Raw genomic sequence first — 24,630 nt, 5'->3', positions numbered from 1 at the left:
ACTACCCAGTACAGTTCAGGAGGAACTGAACTCGGGTCCTCTGGAAGAACAAGTGCTTTGAATCACTGACCTATATCTCCAGTCCCTGTGATTTTTTTCTTTTACAAATCCCTGATGCTAACAGTTATTTAACCCTTCTCTGCTTCCTAGGATCCTGTACCCCAGGCCAGGCTTTGGCTGTTGAGAATGTTCTTCTTCCTGAGACCCTCATGGTGTGCCACGTGCAGTTCAGCAATACTTTACTAGACATCCCAGCAAGTAAAGTCTTTCACATCCATTCAGAATTCAGTATGGAGAAAGGTAGGATCCAGCAGTGAATAGCTTTCTTATATCCTGTTTCTACACCTATCACCCTCCCGTTGAATTATATTTGTGTTTTCTCAATCTCTAGAGCCTTTCTCAACCCACTCAACAAAAGGTTGTGCTTTTTGTTTTAAGGTATCATGTCCCCGGCTGACCTCAAACAAGAGTAACCTCTGATTGATGGTCCACCTGCAGAGAGCTAGGACTGTCAGCTGTGGTACCATGTCCAGTCTCTACACTGCTAGGGATCAGTCCTGGAGCTCTGTGTGTGCTAGGCATACTCCAGCTGAGCTGTGTCCCCTATTCAACAAACTTTTATTAACACATGCCACCTAACATATGCTGGTTTACTATCTATAATTTACTTTTTGTTTTGTTTTGTTTGAGACAAGGTCTCACTCATTATGCAGCCCTGAATGACCTGAAACATATTATGAAGACCAGCGTGGCCTCAGACTCACAGAGATCCACTAGACTCTGCTTCCTGAGTGCTGAGATCAAGGCATGAACCATCATGCCCAGGCTGTTTTCAACATGTAGCACAGTATTTGAATATTCCAAACGAATGTCATTAACAAGAAATAGAGGGTAACGTTCAGATGCCTTGATATAAATAAACTAACCCGAAAAGAGAGGATTTAGCTAGGCCTTGTGGTATAAACTTGTAATCCCAATACCTGGAAGGCTGAGGTAGGAGGATCACAAAATGAAGACTAGTCTACAGAGTGAGTTCAAGTTTATCTGGGAAATCAATTGAGATCGTGTTAAAAAACAAATAAAAAGGCAGCTGGGATGCGCAGTGGTAGAGCATGTACCTTGGCATGTGGTGGTCTGAGTTCAGTATTGCAAACAAACTGTGTGTGTGTGTGTGTGTGTGTGAGCTCTCTCAGTTTGAATGGTATGGGTAATGAACAAGCACAAAAAGGTTCATTCAGAAACCTGCTGGACACTGAATAGATCTTTAGAAAGTGCCAGAACAAGATGCAGATGGACTCTCTCCTTAACTCTGCGGCAGGGCACTAGACCAGCAGCCTAGTCCATAGAGAAGTAGCAGAATCACTCTCAGAAAGGCTTAGTCTCCTCAGCACTTTATACCTGCTTGTGTCATACTGTTTAGTTTCTTTAAAAAGAAGATTTATTTATTTTATGTATGTGAGTACACTACTGCTCTCTTCAGACACACCAGAAGAGGGTGTTGGATTTGAACTCAGGACCTCTGGAAGAACAGTCAGCGCTCTTAACCACTGAGCCATCTCTCCAGCCCCCATATTGTTTAATATTTGCTGAGTGTTGACATGAGTCCAGCCACAGCTTCCCCTGGACAGTTTCTTTTTCTCTGGTATTTTCTCCATAGTAGTCAACAGTGTGTCAGAACTCAATGCTCAAACATTCTTCTTCCCCACCCTAACTTGTTAACCTCAGTAGAACCTCTGGGCCTCCCTGCTAAGTCTTTCCTTTTCAGGGGTCTATGTCTGCCTAATCAAGGTTCGACAGGAGTCAGAGGAGCTGCGCCAGGTCCTCAGCGTGGCGGACACCTCGGTCTACGGGTGGGCGACTCTGGTCAGTGAACGAGGCAAGAACGGCATGCAAAGAATCCTCATTCCTTTCATCCCCGGCTTTTACATGAACCAGTCAGAGTTCATTCTTGGCCACAAAGACACTGGGGAACTAAGAATCCTGGGAGTGGAAAGAGTTCTTGAGAGCCTAGAGGTAAGTATTAAAGTCTGAGACACAGCAGTACTGGGGACAGAGATTTGTTGCCTTTTTTCCAAAAGATTCTCATTACCTTAGACTAGCAGTAAAATCTCTTCATAGTCAAAACTGGCCTCAAACTTCTGATCCTCCTGCCTCTACCTCTCAAGTGCTACAACTAAGATGTGTGCTACTACAGGGTTTATGCAGTGATGGGAACTGAACTCAGGGAATTGTGCATGCAGCAAGCATAAGTACTCTACCAACTACACATCCCTAGTCCTCAGTTTGTTTTGCTTTGTTTTTAAGACACGGTGTACGCCAGGCTACTCTCAACCCGTGCACCTCCTCAGATCCCAGACCTCTTGTCATTACCGTCCAAGCACTGGGATTACTGGACACGTGTGACTGAGAGACAAAGGCTTTGAAAAAGATTTTTCATGCTCATTCCATGGGTAAAGATGTTCTGGGTAACCTAACGAAGGTTACTATTGGCGCTGGAGAAATTGCTCAGCAGTTAGGAACGCGGGCTGTTCTTGAAGAGGACCTGAGTTTGGTTTCTAGAAATCACATCATAGGGCTCACAATCTCCCTGAAATCAGGGAACCTGGTGCCCTCCCTCTTCTGGCCCCTCTGGGCACCTGGATGCATGTGGACAAGTCTCCATACAGGCATATACAAATAAACTTTAAAATTGCTACTAGAGAATCTTTAAAATACTTTGAGATACATTTTTATTTTATTTTGTTAGTGCCTTTTTCAGGACAGGGTTTCTCCTGGCCGTCCTAGAACTCTGTGGTCCAGGCTGGCCTTGAACTCACAGAGAATAGCCTACCTCTGCCTCCTGAGTGCTGGGATGAAAGGCTTGTGTCACAACTGCCTGGAATTTTTTATTTTTCAATCATACTTTTACTTTTTTTAAAGATTTATTTATTTATTTTACACATATGAGTACACTGTAGCTGTACAGATGGTGGTGAGCTTCCATGTGGTTGTTGGGAATTGAATTTAGGACCCCTGCTTGCTCCCGTCAGCCCCGCTCCCTCAGTCCTTCCTCGCGCTGGCCCAAAGATTTATTTATTGTTATAAGTACACTGTAGCTGTCTTCAGATACACCAGAAGAGGCCATCAGAACACATTACAAATGGTTGTGAACCACCATGTGGTTGCTGGGATTTAAACTCAGGACCTTTGGAAGAACAGTCCATGTGCTTAACTGCTGTGCCTTCTCATCAGCTCTTAATCATATTTTTAATCAATTATGTCTGTATGTGTATACATGCTCTTAACCTTTAAGCCATTTCTCCAATCAATGCTGGAAACCATTATTAAATAATAAACTCTCTTATTCACAAGGCTGGGTACAACTCTGTCAATATAGACAGTTAACATTAACGCTACTTTTGTTTTTTTAAAAAGATTTATTTATTTATTATATGTAAGTACACTGTAGCTGTCTTCAGACACACCAGAAGAGGCCACCAGATCTCATTACAGATGGTTTTGAGCTACCATGTGGTAGCTGAGATTTGAACTCAGGACCTCCAGAAGAGCAGTCAGTGCTGTTAACTGCTGAGCCATCTCTCCAGCCCCCTGCTACTTTCGTTTATTAATAAATTTATAATGTGCATTGGTGTTTTGCCTGTGCATATGTCTGTATGAAGGAGTCAGAACCCCTGAAACTGGGGTTACACAGTTGTGAGCTGGGAATTCAACCCGGAGAGCAGCCAGTGCTTTTAACTGCTGAGCCATCTCTCTAGCCACATAAATGCTACTTTTAAAAACAATCTTTAGACTTCTGGTCTAAAGGCAGGTATGGTGTCATGAGCCTATAAATCCAGCACCCAAGAGGCTAAAGCAGGACTGCTGGGAGATCCAGACCAGCCTGGGCTACAAAAGACCAACTCCAAAACCATTCCCACTTAAAAACTTTAGTCCTTGTGGTGTAGTGCACCCTTCCTGGCTAGTGCTTGTCCAAACACTCAGAAGAGACAAAAGAATCACAAGTCCAGAGGAAGTCTCCCCTAGCTTCCAAGTAAAGTCAAAGACAACCTGGACTACATAAGAATTTAAAATGGTCTAGCCTTTTAGCTCACATCATTTTATTCTTTTGTATACACACAAGTCTTTCTCAATTGCTCACTCATACATGTATATGTGTGTGTGTATATGTGTGCACACGTGGTTTGTTGTCTGAGAAAAGATCTGTGTATGTAGCCTTGGCTGTCCTAGATCTCTCTCCCTCTTAAGTGCTGGGATTAAAAGTGTGTGTTCCCATTCCCAGATCGCACCTTTTACAAGGAATCACCGTGTATCCCTGGCTGGCCTGGAATCAACTCATGCACCTCCTTCTACTCAAGTGCATGCCCCACGCCCACCTCCACCCTATGCTTCTTAAAACATTCTGTATTTGTGAGTACCTAGGCGTGTGTGTGGAGTCTAGAAGAGGTCTGGATGTCCTTCTCTATCACTCTCCAGCTCTCTTTTCTTTCTTAACACTTTTTATTACATCTTTATTTATGCCACACAGAACATACTGAGGTCAGAGAATAATTTGATAGCAATCATTTTTCTTTGTCATATGAGTCCTTGAACACATATCCTCGGCTTTGGAAACAGGCACATTCACCTGAGCCATCTCCTAGGTCTGCCACCTACTCTTTGAAGCCAGCCCCCTCCTGAGACTGAAGCCAACATTTTCTTGACTAGACTTGAAATGAGTGAAAGCCCTACAATGCCTCCCTCGTCCTACATCCTGGAGAGCTGGGGCAACTGATATATATATACACATGGGGTGGTTACTAAGTGATGGCGGCATAACCACTGGGCCTTCTCTCCAGCCCCATTCACCTTTTGTTTTTACTGAGACAGGATTTTCCTGGAGCTCGCTATGTGCGATGCAGACCAGGCTGCCCTCAAACTGGAGACATTCTCCTTTTTGTGTCCATAGGCAGGTAGGATTAAAGGCATGAACCACCTTGCTTTATGAGCTGGCCTCACTGAACCTGGAGCCAGCGTCAGGGATCCTCCTGTCTGTACCTCCCAAGAGCTAGCTTTTATTTCAAGCATGGTTTCTCTGCCTTGCCCTGGCTATCTGAACTTACCATGTAGTTACCTCACACTGCCTGTCTCTGCTGGAAGTGCCATGCACAGTGACTGTTTTATAGCCTGCTTTTTAAATAAGTGTCCTCATGCTTGCAAAGCAGGAACTGTTCTGTCCCTTTTTAAAGACATCCAAAATGGTAAAAAGCTAATGACTTATTGGCTGGCTAGCCGAATCTTGAAAATTCTTGTACTAGTTGAGACAACACTAATTTGCCTTCTTTCAAACAAGTTATTTTATCTTTTCTCCAAGGTCTTCCACAGCTCCCCTTTTCTAGCAGTCGCTGGCTATAAGCACTCTACCTTCACAACAGGCCTAACTATCTACCTCGTGAGAATAGTCAACTTCACTGCCTTCCAGCAGATGTCGTCACCTGCGTTCATTAATGTCTCCTGTGCACTGACCAATCAACAAGAAGCTGTGGTAGTCAGAGCAAAAGATGTATCTGGTGCAGGTGAGCGCTGGGGACTCACCTGTGTGAGAATGTGATCCTCATGTACACCAGAAGGTGGCATCAGAGCCAAGCCACCCAGTGGTGGCTGGGGATTGAACTCAGGACCTCTGGAAGAGCAGCCAGTGCTCTCAGCCACAGAGCCACCTCTCCAGCCCCACTGGGAACTAATTTTAATCTACATGGCAAAGGAATATATTATTCACAACAAATCATTTTTAAATAGAGGTTGAGTCTAAGCTTTGGCCAGTCTAGAACTGAACTAACCCTCATGTCCCTGGCTCCCTAATCTACACTACTCCACTCCCCAAGGTTTCATAAAGACAAGGTCTCAGCCTGGAGCTGAACTATAGCTGTTCCTGAGGACCCACACATCCTGAATGCTGCAATGTTAGGTATACACTACACTGTAGTGTAGACACCTTTTTTCATTATAGTGCATTCCAGGGGACAAACTTTAATTCCATATGTAGGAAGATAGGATGACCTTTGACTTCTGATCTTCTCCACCTTTTGTGATACAGGGCAGTCACTGTACCAACTGATCTACATTGCAGCCTCAAATGTACTTTATACTTAGCGGAGCATGGTGACCCTGATGGCCAAAGCCTGTAACCCTAGCATTTGAAAGCTAGAGGAACCGTATACAACTTATCGATGCAACCTTGCCAGATCAAAGCAGCTATAACATTCAGTCCATCTTCAGCTCATTCATTAAGTCATGTGAGCACATCTCATCTACACCAAACATTAAAAGATCCAGAAATCAAGTGTTAGGTAGGTAACCGTAGGTTTAGGCAATGCTACAACATTCTGCTCAAATTTTATTTGGTCCTTGATTCAGAAAATATTTATATAAACAGCAATGTATGGTCAGGGTAACTGTAGGCTTGTTGTTCATGTGTGGTTAGAGACACTGAGTGTAAACAAAAACAGTCAACCTTCAGTGCCATTCCCCAGGAAGTAGACAGGCTAGGAGGCTTGCCTCTGCATAGGACCACAAGCAGGTATGCAATTGGAATATAACAGGAAACACAGGGGCCGGTGGTCCACCTTTAATCCCAACAGTAGGGAGGCAGAGGCAGTTAGGCCTTAAAAAAAAATGAAGGGCACCAAGCATGGTGGCACGTTTAATTCAGTACTCAGGAGAAGACAGTGAATTCAAGGTCAGCCTGACCTACAGAACAAGATAGAGGACAGATCTGTTACAGATAAACTCAAAAACACCTTTGAGCCGGGCGGTGGTGGCGCATGCCTGTAATCCCAGCACTCTGGGAGGCAGAGGCAGGTGGATTTCTGAGTTCGAGGCCAGCCTGGTCTACAGAGTGAGTTCCTGGACAGTCAGGGCTACACAGAGAAACCCTGTCTGGGGGGGGGGGGGGGGGGGGGGCAGGGCAACACCTTTGTTCAAGGGTGAAGTAAAAAGTAACCCAAGTTGTACTTGCAGTGCATGCAAAGCCCTGGGTACATTGCCTAGCACCCCAGATAACTGGCCGTAGTCTATGCCTATAATCCCAACACTAGAGGTAGTCAAAAGGATCAGATTATCAAGGTCATTCTTAGCTATATGGCAATCTAGTATACATAAGTGAGTATGGGGGAAGGGGTGCACACAACCATTCATAAGTTTTATTATAATTAGGATTTAAACAGAATGTTCTCTAGATATAGCATGAAGATAGGTAAGGATCAGTGTCAGAAACTGCAACCAGCAGGCTGGCAAGACAGCACTTGCCCTGTAAGCCTAGGAAAGTCCTGACTTCCAAGTACGAACCATGGTCCAGCGACCAGCATATACAGGCACATGCAAATTAGAAATATAAACTAATTCTGCATAGAGCCACAAGTTTGGGGCTTTAATGTTAACAAATTTTCAAGCATCAGACTTTAACCTGGGAGGACACAAGACTTCCCACATTCCTGAGCCAAAAAAACAAGGACAAGATTGATTTTTTGTTTTGCTTTTTGAGACAGGGTTTACTCTGTGTAGCTCTGGCTATCCTGGAACTCACCCTGTAGACCAGGCTGGCCTTGAACTCAGAAATCCACCTGTCTCTGCCTCACAAATGCTGGGATTAAAGGCACCACCCACCAGCTTTTTATTTTTTTAAGATTTATTTCCTATAAGTGGATACACTGTCACTGTCTTCAGACACCCGAGAAGAGGGTATCAGATTACAGATGGTTGATCCACTATGTGGTTGCTGGGAATTGAACTCAGGACCTCTGGAAGAATAGTCAGTACTCTTTAACTGCTGAGCCATCTCTCCAGCTCAAGCCCCAACTTTTTAAGAGCTGCAATTTGAATTGCAGGGCAACAGGATGAGACAGTTCCATTGTTAGCTGAGACTGTCTTGTCTTCTAATGCAAGGTCCTCCCTAGTGTGGGGGCACAGGGAAGCACCAGCACTACTACTAGTCTGGTTTTCTGAGACAGGGTATGTAGACCTACCTATGTGCTAGGATTACAGATGTGTGCCAATATTCTTAAGCCTCTTAGGACATTTTCAAAGCCACCATCTACTCTGGATGTTAATGTAATCATCTCGTCCTATTATGGCAATGCAGATCACTGTGAAGATTCAGGTGTCTTCAAGAATTTTGTTGGTTCTTACCAGATCCTCCTGTTTACCCTCTTTGCTGTGCTGGCATCAACTGCTTTCATCTTCCTAGGTAAGGAGTCTGCATGTATACTTCTAACTTTCACAAACCAAAAAGAAAACTAGCTGTTTTTCACAACTAATTCATGACTTGTAGAATATACATCAACTTGCAAGGCATGGCACATGCCTTTAATCCCAGTTAACAGCCAAGGATACACAAACTGTCGAGAAAACAGCACTGGGACCAGAGATGGTTCCAGTTAATAAGAGCATTGAACACTCTTCCAAAGAACCTGCAAAACAGCACTGGGACCAGAGATGGTTCCAGTTAATAAGAGCATTGAACACTCTTCCAAAGAACCTGCGCTTAATTCCCAACACCCACGTGGCAGCTCATATAACGCCCTCACATAAACATGTATCACACTAATGCACATACAGTATCACTATTGCCTGCACATGTATTTTTAGCCAAAGGCTGGAAGAAAAATCCATGTATCTGTATATTAGTCTCCTCCAATAATTGGGGAGAGGCTGGATAATCCAGGCCCCACCAGGATTATCAAAAACTGAAGAATTCAAGAGCATTTCCACTTAATCTACCCATACATCTCGTCTAAGCATCTAAAGGTTACTTATAACACCTACAGTTTATGCTACAACTGTACTATAGTTGTACTGGTTAGGTATTTTAAGTGTCAGCATACAGGACAGTGTTTGCAGGTAGACCAACTGAAAGCATTACTTTTACACTAACACTTAAACTTCATTTTATTTAAAATTTTTCTTACAATTATTTGCTTGGGTTAGGTTAGAAGGTAATAAGCATGTCCTGACAATGTGTAAGTCAAGACAACTTGGAGTCTTTTCTCCTTCTACCATGTAGGTTCTGGGGGACTTAAGACAGGCTTGTTGTCAAGTGTCTGTTGGCTGTATCATCTTGCTGGCCCTTATATCTCACTTTTGAATGAACTGTAATCTTCAAGGCCTTCCTGCAAGCAAAATCACATAAACCTTTTTTGTGGCATTTTCTTTTTCCAGTATACAATGCCTTCCTGAACAAGGTACAGACTATCCCAGTTGTTTATGTGCCAACAATAGGAACAACTCAGCCAGGTAAAGAACTACCCTCAACCACAAGTTCAGAGATGTCTGTCTCACTCATTTGCCTTCATTATCTTGTTTTTTTCCTAGGTTCTTATACAGCCACATGTTCTCCTCCTCACTTCCTGAGCTCACAGCCACCACTAGTGCAGAGTCGGCTACAACACTGGTTATGGAGTATAAAACACTAACCTAAATAGACAGGTCCCTTCAACTATGGAGGACTGGAGATGCCTATCCTGCAGAAGTTTAGTAGCTAACTTTACAATTAAACCTCTAAAACAAGTTTGTAGTAAGTATAAATAAAGTATAAATAATTGGTTATGTGTTGTAAAGATTACGTTTCTGGGGCTGGCTTACCCTAAGCCCTGGGTTTGTTATCTACGATGCCGTCACTTAATAGGTATCCTGTCACATATACTTGATGCTAGAAATCCTCTGCTTCTCAGGGGCTGGGATTAAAGCAGTGTGTCCCATTAGTCCCTGAAATATAAACAGTCCCCCATTGTCACACACCTCTGTTATGTCACAATGCTTCCAAATCAAAAACCAGTGTTAAAAATTACTACAAAAAAAGATTCAGAACACAAAGCCCAATTATACACTAACACCAGTTTTAAACCATGGCCTAATATTTGCACACTTAATCTAGATAAAAATTCCCCCAATGGACTCTGGGTGTTTGGCCACTTACTTGACCCCAAAAGGACCACTCTTCTTTTTGCCCTGGAATATTTGTGGCAACACTTGTTACCAGTTAAACAAGACAAACACCATATATCCAAAATGTGTTTATTGGGAAGGTTCCCACTCATCTTGAATCAGGGGCTTTCAGTGCTGCTTCCTCCGGAAGGAGCATCCTGGAAGAAAATGATGCAAATGTTACATCAGCCTGCCACTGTCATATACAGAGTGCAGTTGGCTTTACTAGCCTAAAGGCTTGCATTCTACACGATCTCTTTCACCTTAGGATCCTAAGGCCAAAACCCCAACATTGAGACCACTTACCTTCTGTCAGCCTTGCTTTTCCACCTGTAGGCTGACAGAGGACAGTGGAGCAGCCAACACACAAGACTACCGTTTGTGCATGGCTAAAGACCGTGGTGATTTTATAGCATCCTAGAAAACAAAAACAGAGAGAGACCAACAAAAAAATGTTAACGTCTTTCATTCCTCTCCAAGTTACCACTTCTAAAACTCGTAAGAAAAAATAAAAAAAATTAAGTTACAACCATCAGCAATAATTTTCCCGGACAGCTGAAAACCACTTCCTCACCTGGGCATTTCACATCCATAAAGTAGGAATTGGGGCTCTGCACCAGGCGCTTTTTCTTGTGTTTCCTCTTCTCCTCTTCTGGGGAGGGATGAAGGAGATCCTTTGCGAGCTAAGGAGGGCAGAAATGCAGAGACTTAGAAGCTAATGGTGGAAGGAGATGATGGTCAAGAGCCCCCACTGGCACACACCGAGGAGAACTCGCCCCTCGCCGCCCCTGGTGTCTGCGTAGCTGGGCCGCCATCTTATCTCCTCTCCGCTCCCGTCTACGCGGGTGGCCCGTGGGCCGCCGCGATTCTGGTTACTGTCCTAAGAGGCGCAGAGCGTAAACGTGGACCCTGTACGATCCGCAATTAGCGCCAGTGGACAGTGCGGACCTAAGAGCGAGTTCTCTGTCGAAACCTGGACCAAGGAACTCACAGGCATGTTCTCGTAGGGAGGTCGTCACCGCCGGAAAGGAGCGAAAGCGGAAATCCTGTTCCTTATATCCGGTATGGTACAGGAAGTGACGCGCCCGTGTTGTTTCGCCATCTTGGGAAGGTCTTCCACTCTGTTCCAATGCAATGGAATGCTCGTTGGCTGCCATTTTTAGAAGGTCTGTAAAGGCTCCTCGTGTCGCGGGTGCGTAGCCATGGTGAGAGAGTTAGCTTCTATTTGCAGTTCAGAATTTAGCTGCTGACTAGAGGAAAATGGATACTTTTTAAATTTCGTACTACACTTTGACAGCTAGAGTATAATGGATACAGCATAGGTGAACACCTGCGAGGAGCTTTATCCAGGACATTTTTAGTTACCGATATTCTTTACCATTTTCCAGTTGGCTTGATTTACGCTAATTAACAATTCCAGATGTAAATACGTTTTTTAAATGAAATACCCGCTTGAAGCTGGGGGTGTGCTACGTTGGTACAGTGCTTGCTAAGAATATACAAAGCATAAACTGGGTAGGGCAGGACGCAGTGGTGGTGTCAGTGGCTCAAGGCTGTAATCTCAGAACTTCAAAGGATGAAGCGGGAGGACAAGAAATTCAAAATTATTCTAGGCTCCCTAGCAAATTTGAGGTCTGAGTGGACTACAGGAGACACTGTCTCAAAACAAAACAAAATCAAATCCTGTTCATATTTGCTCCCCTGCAGCTAACTCTATTGTTTACCGTTATTGTTTTGTTGCTATCGTTTCCCAGAGCTAACGCTAGACTCCGACTTTGTATTCTTACAGTTTCTTACCTTTGAAGAATAAAATTAAATATCCTTATACCACTTGACACTTGCATAGCTTTTAACACGCTAATTAAAGGTGGGACACAGTTGGTTAAAGGCTAGACACGGCTTGTTACACCTTTAACGCTTCATTCTGGCAAAGTCTGGAAGAAATTGTGAGTTCTAGCCAGCCTGATCTAGCAAGTTGTAGGACAGCCAGAACTACAAGAGAACAAAAAGTATGTTATTTAACTGTGGAGCTGCTATTGCGACATTGTACAGATTTGTGTGTTGCTGCTCAAAGAAATTAAACTGCCCAGGCCAGACAGTGGCACCTCCATTTCCAGAACTGGGAGGCAGAGGCAGGTGGATCTGTGAATTCCAGTGTCAATAAATAAATAGTCCAAGTTTAAATGAATACATGTTGATTTTGGATTTTGGCAATATATATGGCAAATATATGTTGGGAAATTGGCTCTAGGTTTAAAAATGAAATGTATTCCTTTACAATACTCGTGTATCTGCAATTTATCATGTGAGCAGAAATATGAAAATGGGGAGGGGGGGTGACAGGGTTTCTTTGTGTAGCCCTGATTGTCCTGGAACTCACTCTGTAGACCAAGCTGGCCTTGAACTAAGAGGCCCACCTGCCTCTGACTACCAAGTGCTGGCTTTAGTATGTCACCACCAACAAGCTTTTTTGTTTATTTTAGGTTTTTTTTTGTTTTTGTTTTTTTTGTTTTCTTTTTGGTTTGGGGGATTTGGTTTGTTTTTTGTTTGTTTGTTTTTTTGGTTTTTTTGTTTTGGTTTTGGTTTTTTTGGTTTTTTGGGTTTTTTTTGGATTTGGTGTTTTCGAGACAGGGTTTCTCTGTATAGCCCTGGCTGTCCTGGAACTCACTCTGTAGACCAGGCTGGCCTCGAACTCAGAAATCTGCCTGCCTCTGCCTCCCAGAGTGCTGGGATTACAAACGTGCGCCACCTTGGCCTTTTTTGTTTATTTTAAAGACAGAGTTTTGGCCCCTGGCAGTAGTGGTTCACTCCTTTAATTCCATAAATCAGGAGGCAAGACAGATAGATAACTGTGAGTTTGAAGCCAGCCTGGTCTACAGAGAGATTTCCAGGACAGCCGGATCTAAACCCCACTTCCACCACCCCCCAATACAGTGTCTCATTTCTCAGGCTGACCTTCCAGGTGACCACCTTGAAAGTATACAGTTGCTGGCAGGCTGTGACAGTGTGTGCTGTGGGAGGGTGGAGTGTGAGGTATCTAAGTCAGGGCTTTGTCCTCTGTGGGTGTGCTCCACCCGAGGGATTCTCAATCTCCCTTTCGCTTTATACAGTTCCTCCATATTGTGGTTGCTCCCAACCATAAAATTAATTTTTTTTGCTACATCATAACTGTAAATTGTAATGCTACTGTTGTAAATTATAATGTAAGTATCCCTGTTTTCCAATAGTCTTCCATGAGCCCTGTAAAAGGTCATTTGATGCCCCACAGGTGGTCTTGGAAACCTCTTCAGTAAGTACACCGAGTTTCTTCCTCAGCTCCTAGTCTTTTGTTTTTCATTCAAGAATTCTTCTCTACTAGATGTTTGCACATTGGCTCCTTGTCTTTCAGATTTCAGCCTAAATGTCATTCCCTCTGAAATTACCCTGTCCCAGGAAAAATAGCTACAATCAGTTATCATTGATTCTCAAGACTAGATTGTGCCAGTTTCAGTGCTAGCACATTGTTACCAGCCATGTGAAAGTATGACGTCACAGAGATTAAGAACGACCCGAGCTCAGTCAGGGCTTTCCTCTGGAGAACTGCTTGTCCAGCCTTTGTCAGCACACACTGATGGGAATTCAGGTCACTTGCTTCCTCCTTTTCCTTCAGGATTAATAAAGCCTACAGGCGCCATTTGATCATCCTTGTTCCTCTGTGGGAACTTTGTAGACATTGTAAAGATTCTTACTTTTATCACTTTTAAAAGAACTGTGTTGCCAGGGAGTGGTGGCGCACAACTTTAATCCCAACACCTGGGAGGCAGAGGCAGGTGGATTTCTGAGTTCAAGGCCAACCTGGTCTACAGACTGAGTTCCAGGACAGCCAGGGCTATACAGAGAAACCCTGTTTCAAAAAACAAAAACAACAACAAAAAAAACTCTGTGTGTGTGTGTGTGGCCATGTAAGACACATGAAGTGTAGATATTGGAAGAGGCCAAAAGCCCCCTGAAAACTGAAGAGTGATTTATTGATTTATTTATTTATTTTGAACTTTTTATTACATTTTAATTACTTTGTGTGTGTGAGCGCACACACACATGTGCATGGACTCCTGCTACAGTGCCTACGTGGCGACAAGATAACTTTCAGGAGTGAGTTCACTCCTTCCACCATGTGTGCCCTGAGTATTGAATTCAGGTCACCTGGCTTAGTGACAAACACCCTTATGCACTCCTCACTCACTGAGCATGTTACCAACTTCTCTGTGCTGCATGCACCCCCACCTTTTGGGTTTGGTTGTTTCATTTTTTTTATTTATTTATTTATTTTTGCTTGAAGATAGTATCTCTCTACAGAGCCTTGGCTATCCTGGAACTCATTCTGTAGACCTTGTAGCCTCAAACTCACAGAGATCCACCTGCCTCTGCCTCCTGAAAGCTGGAATCAAAGGAGCACACCACTGTGCCTAGCTTCTCTTTTCTCTCTCTCTCTCTCTCTCTCTCTCTCCCCCCCCCTTTATTTTTTTAAGATTTATTTATGTATATGAATGCTCTATCTGTATGTACACCTACTCGCCAGAAGAGGGCATCATCACATTATAGATGGTTGTGAGCCACCATGTGGTTGCTGGGATTTGAACTCAGGACCTTTGGAAGAGCAGTCAGTGTTCTTCACCACTAAGCCATGTCTCCAGCCCTCCCGGCTATTCTTTTTTTTTTTTTTTAATATTTTTTAAAGGTTTATTTATTATTTATTTATTTATTAGTGTAAGTACACTCTAGCTGTCTTCAGACACTCCAGAAGAGGGCATCAGATCTCTTTTCGGATGGTTGTGAGCCACCATGTGGTTGCTGGGATTTGAACTCAGGACCTTCGGAAGAGCAGTCAGTGCTCTTAACCACTGAGCCATCTCTCCAGCCCCCCCCCCCCCCCCCCCCGCTATTCTTTTTAAAAACTATTTTCATAGCTGGGCGGTGGTGGCACACGCCTGTAATCCCAGCACTCTGGGAGGCAGAGGCAGGAGGATTTCTGAGTTCACGGCCAGCCTGGTCTACAGAGTGAGTTCCAGGACAACCAGGGCTATACAGTGAAACCCTGTCTCAGAAAAAACCAAATCCAAAAAAAAAAAAAAGGAAAGAAAAAACTATTTTCATATATGTATATAATATACTCTGATCACCCCACACCACCTCTCCAAATGCTACTCAGAACTCATTTCTTTCCCATTGTGTCTTTTTTGTTTTGTTTTTTGATGCCCTGAGTTTAACCAGGGCCACCACCAGGGGCATGGTGGTAAAGCTGTCAGTAGACTCAGGTAACTCACAGTGGCTGCACCACTAAAGACAGTAACAGCTAGTCTCCCAGGGAGTCATCAACTACTAATATCCGGCAAAGGGCTGGGCCTCCTCATTGGATCCTACCTGTCCCCATCTATGACTAAACGTTGACAGGTCCAGTGCTGTTGTTTATTCTTATTTACTTATTTGAAACAAGCTCCCACTATGTAGACCTGGCTGGCCTGGAGCTTGTTATGTAGGCCAAGCTATCCTGGAACTCACAGAAATCCTTCTGCCTCTGGAGTGCTGAGTATCAGGTCATAAGGAAAACTCTCAATTCCCCAGACTCCAAAAGGCAAGTCAGAATCCCTGAAATAGGCTCAACCTGGAATGTATGTTGAGGGATTTCTGGTGGTTAGTTAAAAGCCAGCATTCCTTAGAAGTTGTTAAACTGGTTCCCCTATCAAAAAGAGCCATTTCCCTTACCTCTGGCTGCCTACTGTGCCTCCCAGCCACTCAGGTCAAGCCGGCCCCCAGGCTCTCCCAGTATCACAAGTACCTGTTGCACAAGTCCCTAGCATCCTAGCCTTTCCCTCCTTCTCCTCCTCCTCCTCCTCCTCCTCCTCCTCCTCCTCCTCCTCCTCCGTACCCTAAACTCCCTCCAGCTCTCAGACTTCCCTTCCCCAGCTGGTCATCCTTCTTAGACCAGGCTGTGCTCACTATTTTGTCTCCTGCTCCTCTCCCCCTCTCACAGGCAGCCCTGGCCATGTTGAGTCTACTTTTTTTTCTTTCTTTCTTTCTTTTTTTTTTTTTGCTCTGGACTCTTCCAGATGCTTCTGGCTGTCTGTCATATCTACAGTGAAAGCGTCCCCTTTAGCCGTATCATGAAGCTGTCGTTCAGTTCATACACTGGGTATAAAGGGGTACACTGTAACACTCCCCACCCCATCCCAACATAGATTTTGACAGGATCCATTCTACTTTCTGTTGTTGCTGTGATAAACATCCTAGCCAGAAGCAACTTCGTGAGAAAAATGGAATTTATCTGGATTATAGGTTACAGTCCATTATTGAGGGAACTAAAGGCAGAAATTGAAGCAGAAGCCAAGGAACACCACTGCCTTAGGCTCACACTCAGCTCCCTTTCTTATACAGCAGCCCCACCTGTCCAGGTATGGTGCCTCCCATATATAGGGCTGGGCCCTCTGACCTCAATTAGCAATCAGGGAAATGCCTGGAGCTGGAGAGAGCCGGCTCTGAGGTTAGCATCACTGGCTGCTCCTCCAGAGAACTAGGGATTTGAGTCTTAGCACCTACATAGTGGCTAACAACCACGAAGGCTCATAACTGTCTGTAATCTGTAACTGCAGTTTCAGAAGATCCAGCACCACCTTTAGGCCTCCCAAGGGCACCTGGCGTGTATACACTGCACGTACAAGCATGCAAGGGCAAAATATCCACACACAAAGATAAATAATAAAAGAGATAGAGAGAGATCCTGTCTAAAATTTAAAAAAATAATAAAAGAAAAAAGAAAATTCGCCCATAGATATGCCTACAGGCCAATCCAATGGTGATAATTCTGCAAGTTTCCTCCTCCCATGTATGTCAAGTTGGCAATCAAGATTAGCAGCCACAAGGTTTCCAGGCTGGCTTGCTGCTCTCTCCCAAGAGCAGGCTGGCCTCAGATGTGCTTCTGTCTGCCTTTCATCTTATTTCTGTCTCCTGTGTGCTGGAACTGCAAATGCACTATACCTGGACGGCAGTGTGAGTTAAGGACAGGATTAGTCATTGAGGAAAAACAGAAAAGATTCGAGGGCCGTGCTGCAGCTTGAAATGTAATAAGCCCAAGGGAATAAGTCGAGGGGAATTGAAGCCCATAATGTAGCTCAAGAGAAATGTGCTTTGCCTAGCGTGGACAAAGCTCTGCATTTGACCAAGCCCCAGCACTATTAAAAAAAGTAGAATGGTAGCCGGGTGGTGGTGGCGCACACCTGTAATCCCAGCACTTGGGAGGCAGAGGCAGGCGGATTTCTGAGTTCGAGACCAGCCTGGTCTACAAAGTGAGTTCCAGGACAGCCAGGGCTACACAGAGAAACCCTGTTTCGAAAAAACCAAATCCCCCCCCCCCAAAAAAAGGAGAGAATGAGCTGAGCCCCAGCGGTCATCTCTCTCCTTTTGGATGAAAAGTAACCAGATGCCCAGGCTCTTACACACACACAGTGTATGTGCACACACAGTGACAGACTGTGCCTCTGTAAGGCCAAACAAGCCATCGCTCATAAATTGTTTTTGAGTTGTATTTTGTTCCAGGGGGGAAAAAGGTAACTGATTCATTGTGTTTGTGAAAGGACAATGTAAACATAGATTATGGCAAACAATGTAACAAATAAAGACACTTTCTCACAGCCAGTACTCATCTGTTAGAAAAAGACAAAGACTTGTCTTTTTCCCTTCCTGTTTTCTTTCTTCCTTTCTTTTCCTAATGGGACTGGAAGGATGATAAGAGCTGGTTGCTCTAGTAATGGCCCTAGGTTCAGTCCCAGCCCCCCTCCATGCAACACCTGTGGGCACTCCAGGTTCCGGGCTGGTCGCTGTCTTGTAGCCTGTGCAGGCATGCTAATCACACAGTGCAAAACACATGTAGGCGAAACGCTCGCTACACATCGGGTAAGTAAATACAGATGGAAAACTGGCTGTGGTGGCTCACCGGCAGTCTTCATACTTGAGCAATTGAGGCAGGAGGATTACCAGGCCTTGAAGGCCAGGTTGCTCTACTGAGTTCTAGGCTCGCTCCAGAACGCAAATCGTGAATCGGCTCTGTGTGTTTTGAGTATAATTGATGGGGCTGATTTTATCCTTTTAGTTCTTCACGGTGCTCCACCAGGGGGCAGATGCACCCAGCATACTAACCTCCCAATCCGCTTCTTTTCAAAGGGAATTGGGATTCATAGTCTTAAGTAGCGCATTGCTGACAGAAAATCCTAGGACCTTTATCATAAACTCAAATGCCTATGAATAGCACCTCAGCCTTTTATCAATTTCCAATGCCACCCCTATCTCCACCATTAGTAAAATTATTTCCCTCTTCCCGTAATCTCTTTAAAATTCTTCTTTCCAATTCGGTCGAAAGAGGAAAGACAGCTAGCCAAAGGTGATGGGAAGGGATAGGGAAACTGGCGCTCCGAGGCTGGGGAGGCAGCGCGGACTGCTGGAGCTGGACAGGCCTCTCCATTGGCGAAGAGGGGTGGAGCCGCGAGCAGGGCCGCCTCTCTTCTTTTCCCGGGGCCTGGGCGGAGAGGGAGGAAAACTTCCTGGCTGGGACTCTGGCGGTTTCTGCCTGCCACCCCTCCGATCCCGCCTACCAGTGTTGGCTCTTCCCGACCCCTCCCCCGGCGCCCCCAGTGTCCGCCATGGCCAAAGCCTACGACCACCTCTTCAAGTTGCTGCTGATCGGGGACTCGGGGGTGGGCAAGACTTGTCTGATCATTCGCTTTGCAGAGGACAACTTTAACAGCACTTACATCTCCACCATCGGTGAGCCCACGGGATGTATCCCAGACCCCAGACCCCTCCCTTTGCTCCCCCACCCCGCCCACCCTCATATGCGGGCTCCTGAAAGACTAAGGAAGCTATTTTTTTGATCTCCTTAGAAAAAGACACTAATTTCCAGTCTCTCGACCCCTGCCCCAGACCCATCCCCCATAATGTCCCTGAATAACACTCAAAACCTCAAACCTTTCTGAGGTTTCCAGGTAGCCCAGTTGCTGCCACCCACTCCGATTCTTGGTATTGTCTCCCTAGTCTCTCCAAATCCACATAGGTTATTGTCATTTATCTGCTTCCTTCTTCACTCCATCTCTTCACCTAAACTCTGATTCACTCTTCACAGTTTCTCTTTTCCCTGCTTCCCGACCTCTTAGTGACCACTGGGCTTCAAACTTCCCGCAGCACCCGCCCCGCCTTCAGGTCATTTTTCTAGCCTCCTACCCTCAGGTACTGCGGAGAGCGGCTGGGTGTGCGGCCGGAGTGAGGAAGGTGGGGGTCAGGGGACGTTGGCGTCTCAGAGTAAGCTTCCACACCCATCCTTCTCTCTGGAGCCCCCCTCCCCTCCTCCCCCGCCCCGAGAGTCCTGGAAGCCATGTGCAGACTTCCTATAAGACTATTCTGGAGCTGGAGAGATGGTTCAGTGGTTAAGAGCAGCTGCTGCTCTTCCAGAGGTCCTGAGTTCAATTCCCAGCAACCACATGGTGGCTCACAACCATCTGTAATGGGACCTGATGCATTCTTCTGGTGTGTCTGAAGACAGTGACAGCGTACTCATATGAATAAAAAAGGAAGACTATTCTGTCCCCTCCTCTCCTCCCCTCGACATCTTTGATTTCTTGACTGTGGATCTCATCTCCCTGTCTGGTGACATAAAGGCATCAAGGAAACCCCCCTCCTTTCTCTCTCTCTCTCTCTCTCTCTCTCTCTCTCTCTCTCCCTCCCTCCCTCCGTTCCTTTCTCCTCTCTCTCTCTCTCTCTCTCTCTCTCTCTCTCTTCTCTCTCTCTCTGAACTAATTCTCCAGAGGACTCTTAGGGAGCCCCTGTCTGTCACTTCTAAGCTTAGCTCACGAGTTAATTCACACAGACTCAATCATTCCTCTCTACCCTGAAGGGCTAGCAGGGTGGGTGGAAGACCAGTAGTGTCTGTTGGGGGAGGAGGGGGAAGAGGAACGGGAAAATGAGGTAGAGACAGAAGGGAAGGTTGTCAGCCAGCATGCTTTAACCCCGTTAAAGAACTGAAGAGCTTCATCAGTTTTCTCCAAAAATCATAAAATCTGAGGGAAAGCAATATGCTTACCACAGGAATAAAGCTGTGGCAAAGCTCTCCCTCCAGTTACATATCCAGCAAGGTCACTCCCTCCGTGCCTGCCCAGCAGTTGCCTGCACAGCCCCCACGCTCTGCTCTCCTACCGCGCGGTTCACACATTCACACACATGCTTACCTGGCCCACCCTTCACCCCAGGAATTGATTTCAAGATTCGAACTGTGGAAATAGAAGGGAAGAGGATCAAACTGCAAGTCTGGTAAGTAGGCTGCCCAGCCCTCGTCCAGGACGGCCCCTGGAGCCCACCCCTCCCCTGCTCGCACCCTCCCCCCTTCCTTTTTGTCTTCCTTTTTCTCTTTTCAGTTTAGTTTTTTGGTTTTGGGGTGTTTTGGTTTGGTTTGGTTTTTAGACAAAGTCTCATGCAGCCCAGGAGGGCCTGGAACTCACTATGTAGCTGAGAAAGAAAGACGGTGAGCCGACGATTAGCTCCTGAGTTCTGCGACCTGGTGTTACATGCGTGTGCGGGCATGTGGCACCATGTTGGTCTTTCCGTTTTGCGTTCTTTCCTTTTCTTCCCCTCATCCAGTACATCTCCTGATTTATCCATTCCGCTTAGTCAGCTATCAGCTGGCCTTGCGGCTCTCTTCCTGGTGGGCCACTTTCGGTTCGCTTGTGTCACTTCCTCACCCAGAGCATTCTCTGGACTTGAAAACAAATGTCTTTTGAGCTATGATGTAGAAACAGGTTTTAAGTGCTTAAAAGACAAGTTGCAGAATTACGAATTTGACTCCCAGTCTATTGTTCTCTCTGAATTGTAGAGAGCAACCTGGGAGTAAACGCTGGGCCGTGCTTTGAGTCCCAGCACTCCAGAAGCAGAGGCAAGTGGATCTCTGTGAGTTTGGAGTTAGCCTGGTCTATTAAAAGTTGTATTGAGGGGCTGGAGAGATGACTGAGCGGTTAAGAGTACTGACTGCTCTTCCAAAGGTCCTGAGTTCAATTCCCAACAACCACATGGTGGCTCATGTGTAATTAAGATCTGGCATCCTCTTCAGGTGTGTCGGAAGACACCTACAGTGTACTCCTAAAAATGAATAAATAAATAAATCTTTTTAAAAAGTTATATCGAGCCTGGGTCACATACAGAGGTGTAAGCTGACTATCTCAGTTGGAGACACTCCAGGCACTGAGGCACTGTGAGGCCTTACTGAAGCATTCTTGTATGACAGATAAGCAGCAGCAGACGGGTCTCAACCCTGGCACTGCTACTTTGCTTTTGCTTGACCTGCGTTAGTTACCCAGCCTCCCTCCACACATTTGTTTCATTTATAAAATGGGGACAATGAGCCACGCCTCACAATGATACAGCGAGGGTTAGATAGGACGACATATACATAAAGGGATACTTAAGACAGTGCTTGGCATCTCTGAATAAACAGGAGACATTCTGTTTCCCAGGCCTGCAACCTCTGAATAGCAACCCAACAGTCCTTTTCCTCTCCCCTTTACCGTTTCCTGAGTCTTTTCCTTTCAGCCGCCACCTCCAGTGTCACAAAAGCTGAGTCCTTAGGAAAAGACTTCCCCCTCGGAGACTTGCTTCTATCTCACTCTGAAAACTTTTGCTTCAGGGACACTGCCGGCCAAGAACGATTCAAGACAATAACTACTGCCTATTACCGTGGAGCCATGGTATGAGGTGTGGGTCTGGACATGGGCTAAAGTCATAGTCTCATGAGTACAGAGGGTTATGAGCATGCAGGGATAAAGGAGGAGGGCACAGGGCACGTCACAGAGAGTGTGACGTGCTGTGCTTAGACCCACGGACGGGACTTGGATGGCCACGTAGAGGACCACAGAAAGCTAAGTGGGAATACGGTGCAAGGTGAACTCTACCACCCCTTAGGGCATTATCCTCGTATATGACATCACAGATGAGAAATCCTTCGAGAATATTCAGAACTGGATGAAAAGCATCAAAGAGGTAAGATGCCTCTGAAAGGAACTCAGGCACCCCTGAAGGTGGTGGGGCGTTCGGGTGGGAGGCTTCTGCTTTAGTTTTTGTGTATGGGTGTTTTGCCTGCATGTATGTCGGTCAACCAGGAGCCTAGTGGTGCCTTTAGAAGTCAGAAGAGAGCCGGGCGGTGGTGGCGCACGCCTGTAATCCCAGCACTCTGGGAGGCAGAGGCAGGCAGATTTCTGAGTTCGAGGCCAGCCTGGTCTACAGAGTGAATTCCAGGACAGCAAGGGCTATACAGAGAAACCCTGTCTCGAAAAAACCAAATCCAAAAAAAAAAAAAAAAAGTCAGAAGAGGGTAGTGGACTCCTGGGACTCAGTGACTGATGGTTGCGAGACACCAATTGAACCCAGGTCATCTGGAAGAACAGCCAGTGCTCCTAACTGCTGAGCCTTCTCCTGCCCCAAATCCTCCTTTGTTTTGTTTTTTGTTTTGTTTTGTTTGTTTTTGTTTTCTTCTTGAGAGGAGGGTCTCTCACACTGTGGTAGCCCCAGCTGGTATGAAACTTAACGTGTAACCCAAGCAGGTCTTGAGCTTACAGCAATCCTCCTGCCTCAGCTTTCTAAGCGCAGGACTTACAGGAAAGCCCCACCTTCTGCTTGTTTTGCTCTCTTCAGAATGCCTCAGCGGGAGTGGAGCGCCTCCTGCTGGGAAACAAGTGTGACATGGAGGCCAAGCGGAAGGTGCAGAGAGAGCAGGCTGAGAAGGTGAGTCGGGCCGCAGGGCTGGGGGACACGTGTGAGCAGTGTGAGCAGGCATCGCCCAGTGCTTTGCCTCTGCCCTTTATCCAGCTCTCTCCTTCCCACCTCATCCCCTACAGTTGGCTCGAGAGCACAGAATCCGATTTTTTGAGACGAGTGCCAAGTCCAGTGAGAATGTGGATGAGGTGAGAGCCGCCCCCGCCCTCGGGGAGAGAAACACTCATAGTTTCATCCCTCCTTCAGCCCGGGCTAACTCGGTTCCCCTTTAGGCTTTCAGTTCCCTGGCCCGCGACATCTTGCTCAAGACAGGAGGCCGGAGATCGGTGAGTTGGTTCTACTGAGCACCACTGTGAGTGTCTGTCTGTAAGAACTGAAGCATCTGGAGTGCACTGTGGTCCTGCACACCTAGGGTCCCAGCACTGAGATGTGCTGGCAGAAGGATCAGCAGTTCAAGTTCATCCTCCCCTACTCTGCCTAAACTCAAAAGTCCCTGTGGAGAACACCAGCACTAATGCCAGCACTAGAGAGGCAGAGGCAGGCAGATCTCTGTGGGGTCAAGGACAGTCAGGGCTACACAGAGAAACCCTGTCTCATTTAAAAAAAAAAAAAAAGACAATTGAGGAGAAACAATGCCAAGGTTTCCCATAAGGTGGGACTGGGGGCTGCGGGGGGTGGGGGAGGGGAGGTGTAGGGGTGTCCTGAGTTTATAGACTAATCCTCCCCCCAGCCCTTCACGCCGCCTGTTCTTTCTACCTTCCTAATTCTAGGGAAACAACAACAAGCCCTCAAGCACTGACCTGAAAACCTCTGACAAGAAGAACAGCAACAAGTGCTCGCTGGGCTGAGAAACACTTCTTGCCTCCCATTCACCCTGAGCCTGGAGGCTGAGGGAGGCGGACTGAGGGAGAACTGTGGCGGCAGCTAGAGGGGTAGATGGTCAGGATGAGGAGAATGGGGAAGGAAGGAAAAGAAGAAAGGGGGAGGGGAAGGAACCAAGGACGTGAAGGTGAACAGAAGGGGTTTGAGAAGAGGAGAGGAAGACGACATGGCTCGGGTCTTGGACATTCCAACATTAATGTCAATATGCTGATCTCTCCTAGTTCAGGTTAGGGTGCCGAGAGGCTGGCTTGGCACTGCTCCGAGGGTCCCTCACTCTACAGGGTCTTTGTTAGTATTAAAGACCACTGTTTTGCATCAATGTTCCATTTGCAGTACTTTCATTATTGTCAGAATTGCTCTTCACTCAAATCCAATTTCTGTCACACCAAGATACTGGTTCACCTGACTCTGGTTGGGTTCCTTGCCCCAACTCTTTCACTGGTGATGAAAACAGCAAGCGTCAGCCTGAAGGATGGACATCCTTTTTCCAGTGTGGGTTCCTGAGGACTACAGGAGTGGACAGAACCTTGCCTTGAGCACACAGTAATCCAAGGATGAAGGATTTGAACCAAGCTTCAGGAAACAGCAGCACTTGGTGTGGTTTATCCAAGGAGATGTGGGACATCTTTGATTTTGATGTAGTCAACTTAGGTATTTGATGGGCACTGTTAGCTGCTTTTGTTAGAAAAGAATATTCTCAGGATGGAGTGATGGCTCAGTGGTTAGGAGCACTGACTGCTCTTCCAGAGGTCCTGAGTTCAATTCCCAGCAAGCACATGGTGGCTCACAACCATCTGTAATGGGATCTGACGCCCTCTTCTGGTATGTCTGAAGACAGCGACAGCATACTCATATACATAAAATAAATAAATATTAAAAAAAAAAAAGCAGCATAAGCAAGGGGTGAGTGAAGGGTGGGAACAGAAGAATCATTGTGAAGAATGAACCAGTGAGCAGCGTTCTTCCATGGTCTCTGCTTCAGTCTCTGCCTCCAGGTTTCTGTCCTGACGT

The 24,630-nt window shown here is 45.9% G+C and overlaps 3 protein-coding genes across 3 annotated transcripts in view; 2 read left to right on the top strand and 1 right to left on the bottom strand.

The window, feature by feature from the left end:
* The window catches only part of Nup210l (nucleoporin 210 like), a 108,279-nt gene extending 98,738 nt beyond the window's left edge, over positions 1–9,541 (top strand). The window contains exons 35-40 of the mRNA XM_052179947.1: positions 151–300; positions 1,766–2,013; positions 5,351–5,552; positions 8,117–8,221; positions 9,193–9,267; positions 9,346–9,541. Of these exons, the coding sequence (XP_052035907.1) occupies positions 151–300; positions 1,766–2,013; positions 5,351–5,552; positions 8,117–8,221; positions 9,193–9,267; positions 9,346–9,446 (881 nt within the window). The 3' untranslated portion in view covers positions 9,447–9,541. The remainder of the gene's footprint in view (positions 1–150; positions 301–1,765; positions 2,014–5,350; positions 5,553–8,116; positions 8,222–9,192; positions 9,268–9,345) is intronic.
* A 492-nt stretch (positions 9,542–10,033) lies between these two features.
* Rps27 (ribosomal protein S27) lies at positions 10,034–11,024 on the bottom strand. The gene is made up of 4 exons (XM_052179948.1): positions 10,949–11,024; positions 10,532–10,640; positions 10,264–10,374; positions 10,034–10,115 (listed from the first exon to the last, which is right to left on the bottom strand). The coding sequence occupies exons 1-4, from the start codon at positions 10,952–10,954 to the stop codon at positions 10,087–10,089; spliced, it is 255 nt and encodes an 84-aa protein (XP_052035908.1). The 5' UTR covers positions 10,955–11,024; the 3' UTR covers positions 10,034–10,086.
* A 7,460-nt stretch (positions 11,025–18,484) lies between these two features.
* On the top strand, positions 18,485–23,938 carry Rab13 (RAB13, member RAS oncogene family). The gene is made up of 8 exons (XM_052179945.1): positions 18,485–18,750; positions 20,226–20,286; positions 21,653–21,713; positions 21,928–22,005; positions 22,657–22,746; positions 22,860–22,925; positions 23,010–23,063; positions 23,508–23,938. Exons 1-8 carry the CDS (start codon positions 18,627–18,629, stop codon positions 23,583–23,585), a joined length of 612 nt encoding a protein of 203 aa, XP_052035905.1. The 5' UTR covers positions 18,485–18,626; the 3' UTR covers positions 23,586–23,938.
* The last annotated feature ends 692 nt before the right edge of the window (positions 23,939–24,630 follow it).

This window comes from Apodemus sylvaticus, chromosome 4 (assembly GCF_947179515.1).
Source record: "Apodemus sylvaticus chromosome 4, mApoSyl1.1, whole genome shotgun sequence".
Classification (NCBI taxonomy): domain Eukaryota; kingdom Metazoa; phylum Chordata; class Mammalia; order Rodentia; family Muridae; genus Apodemus; species Apodemus sylvaticus.
This window is presented reverse-complemented; position numbering and strand designations above follow the sequence as displayed.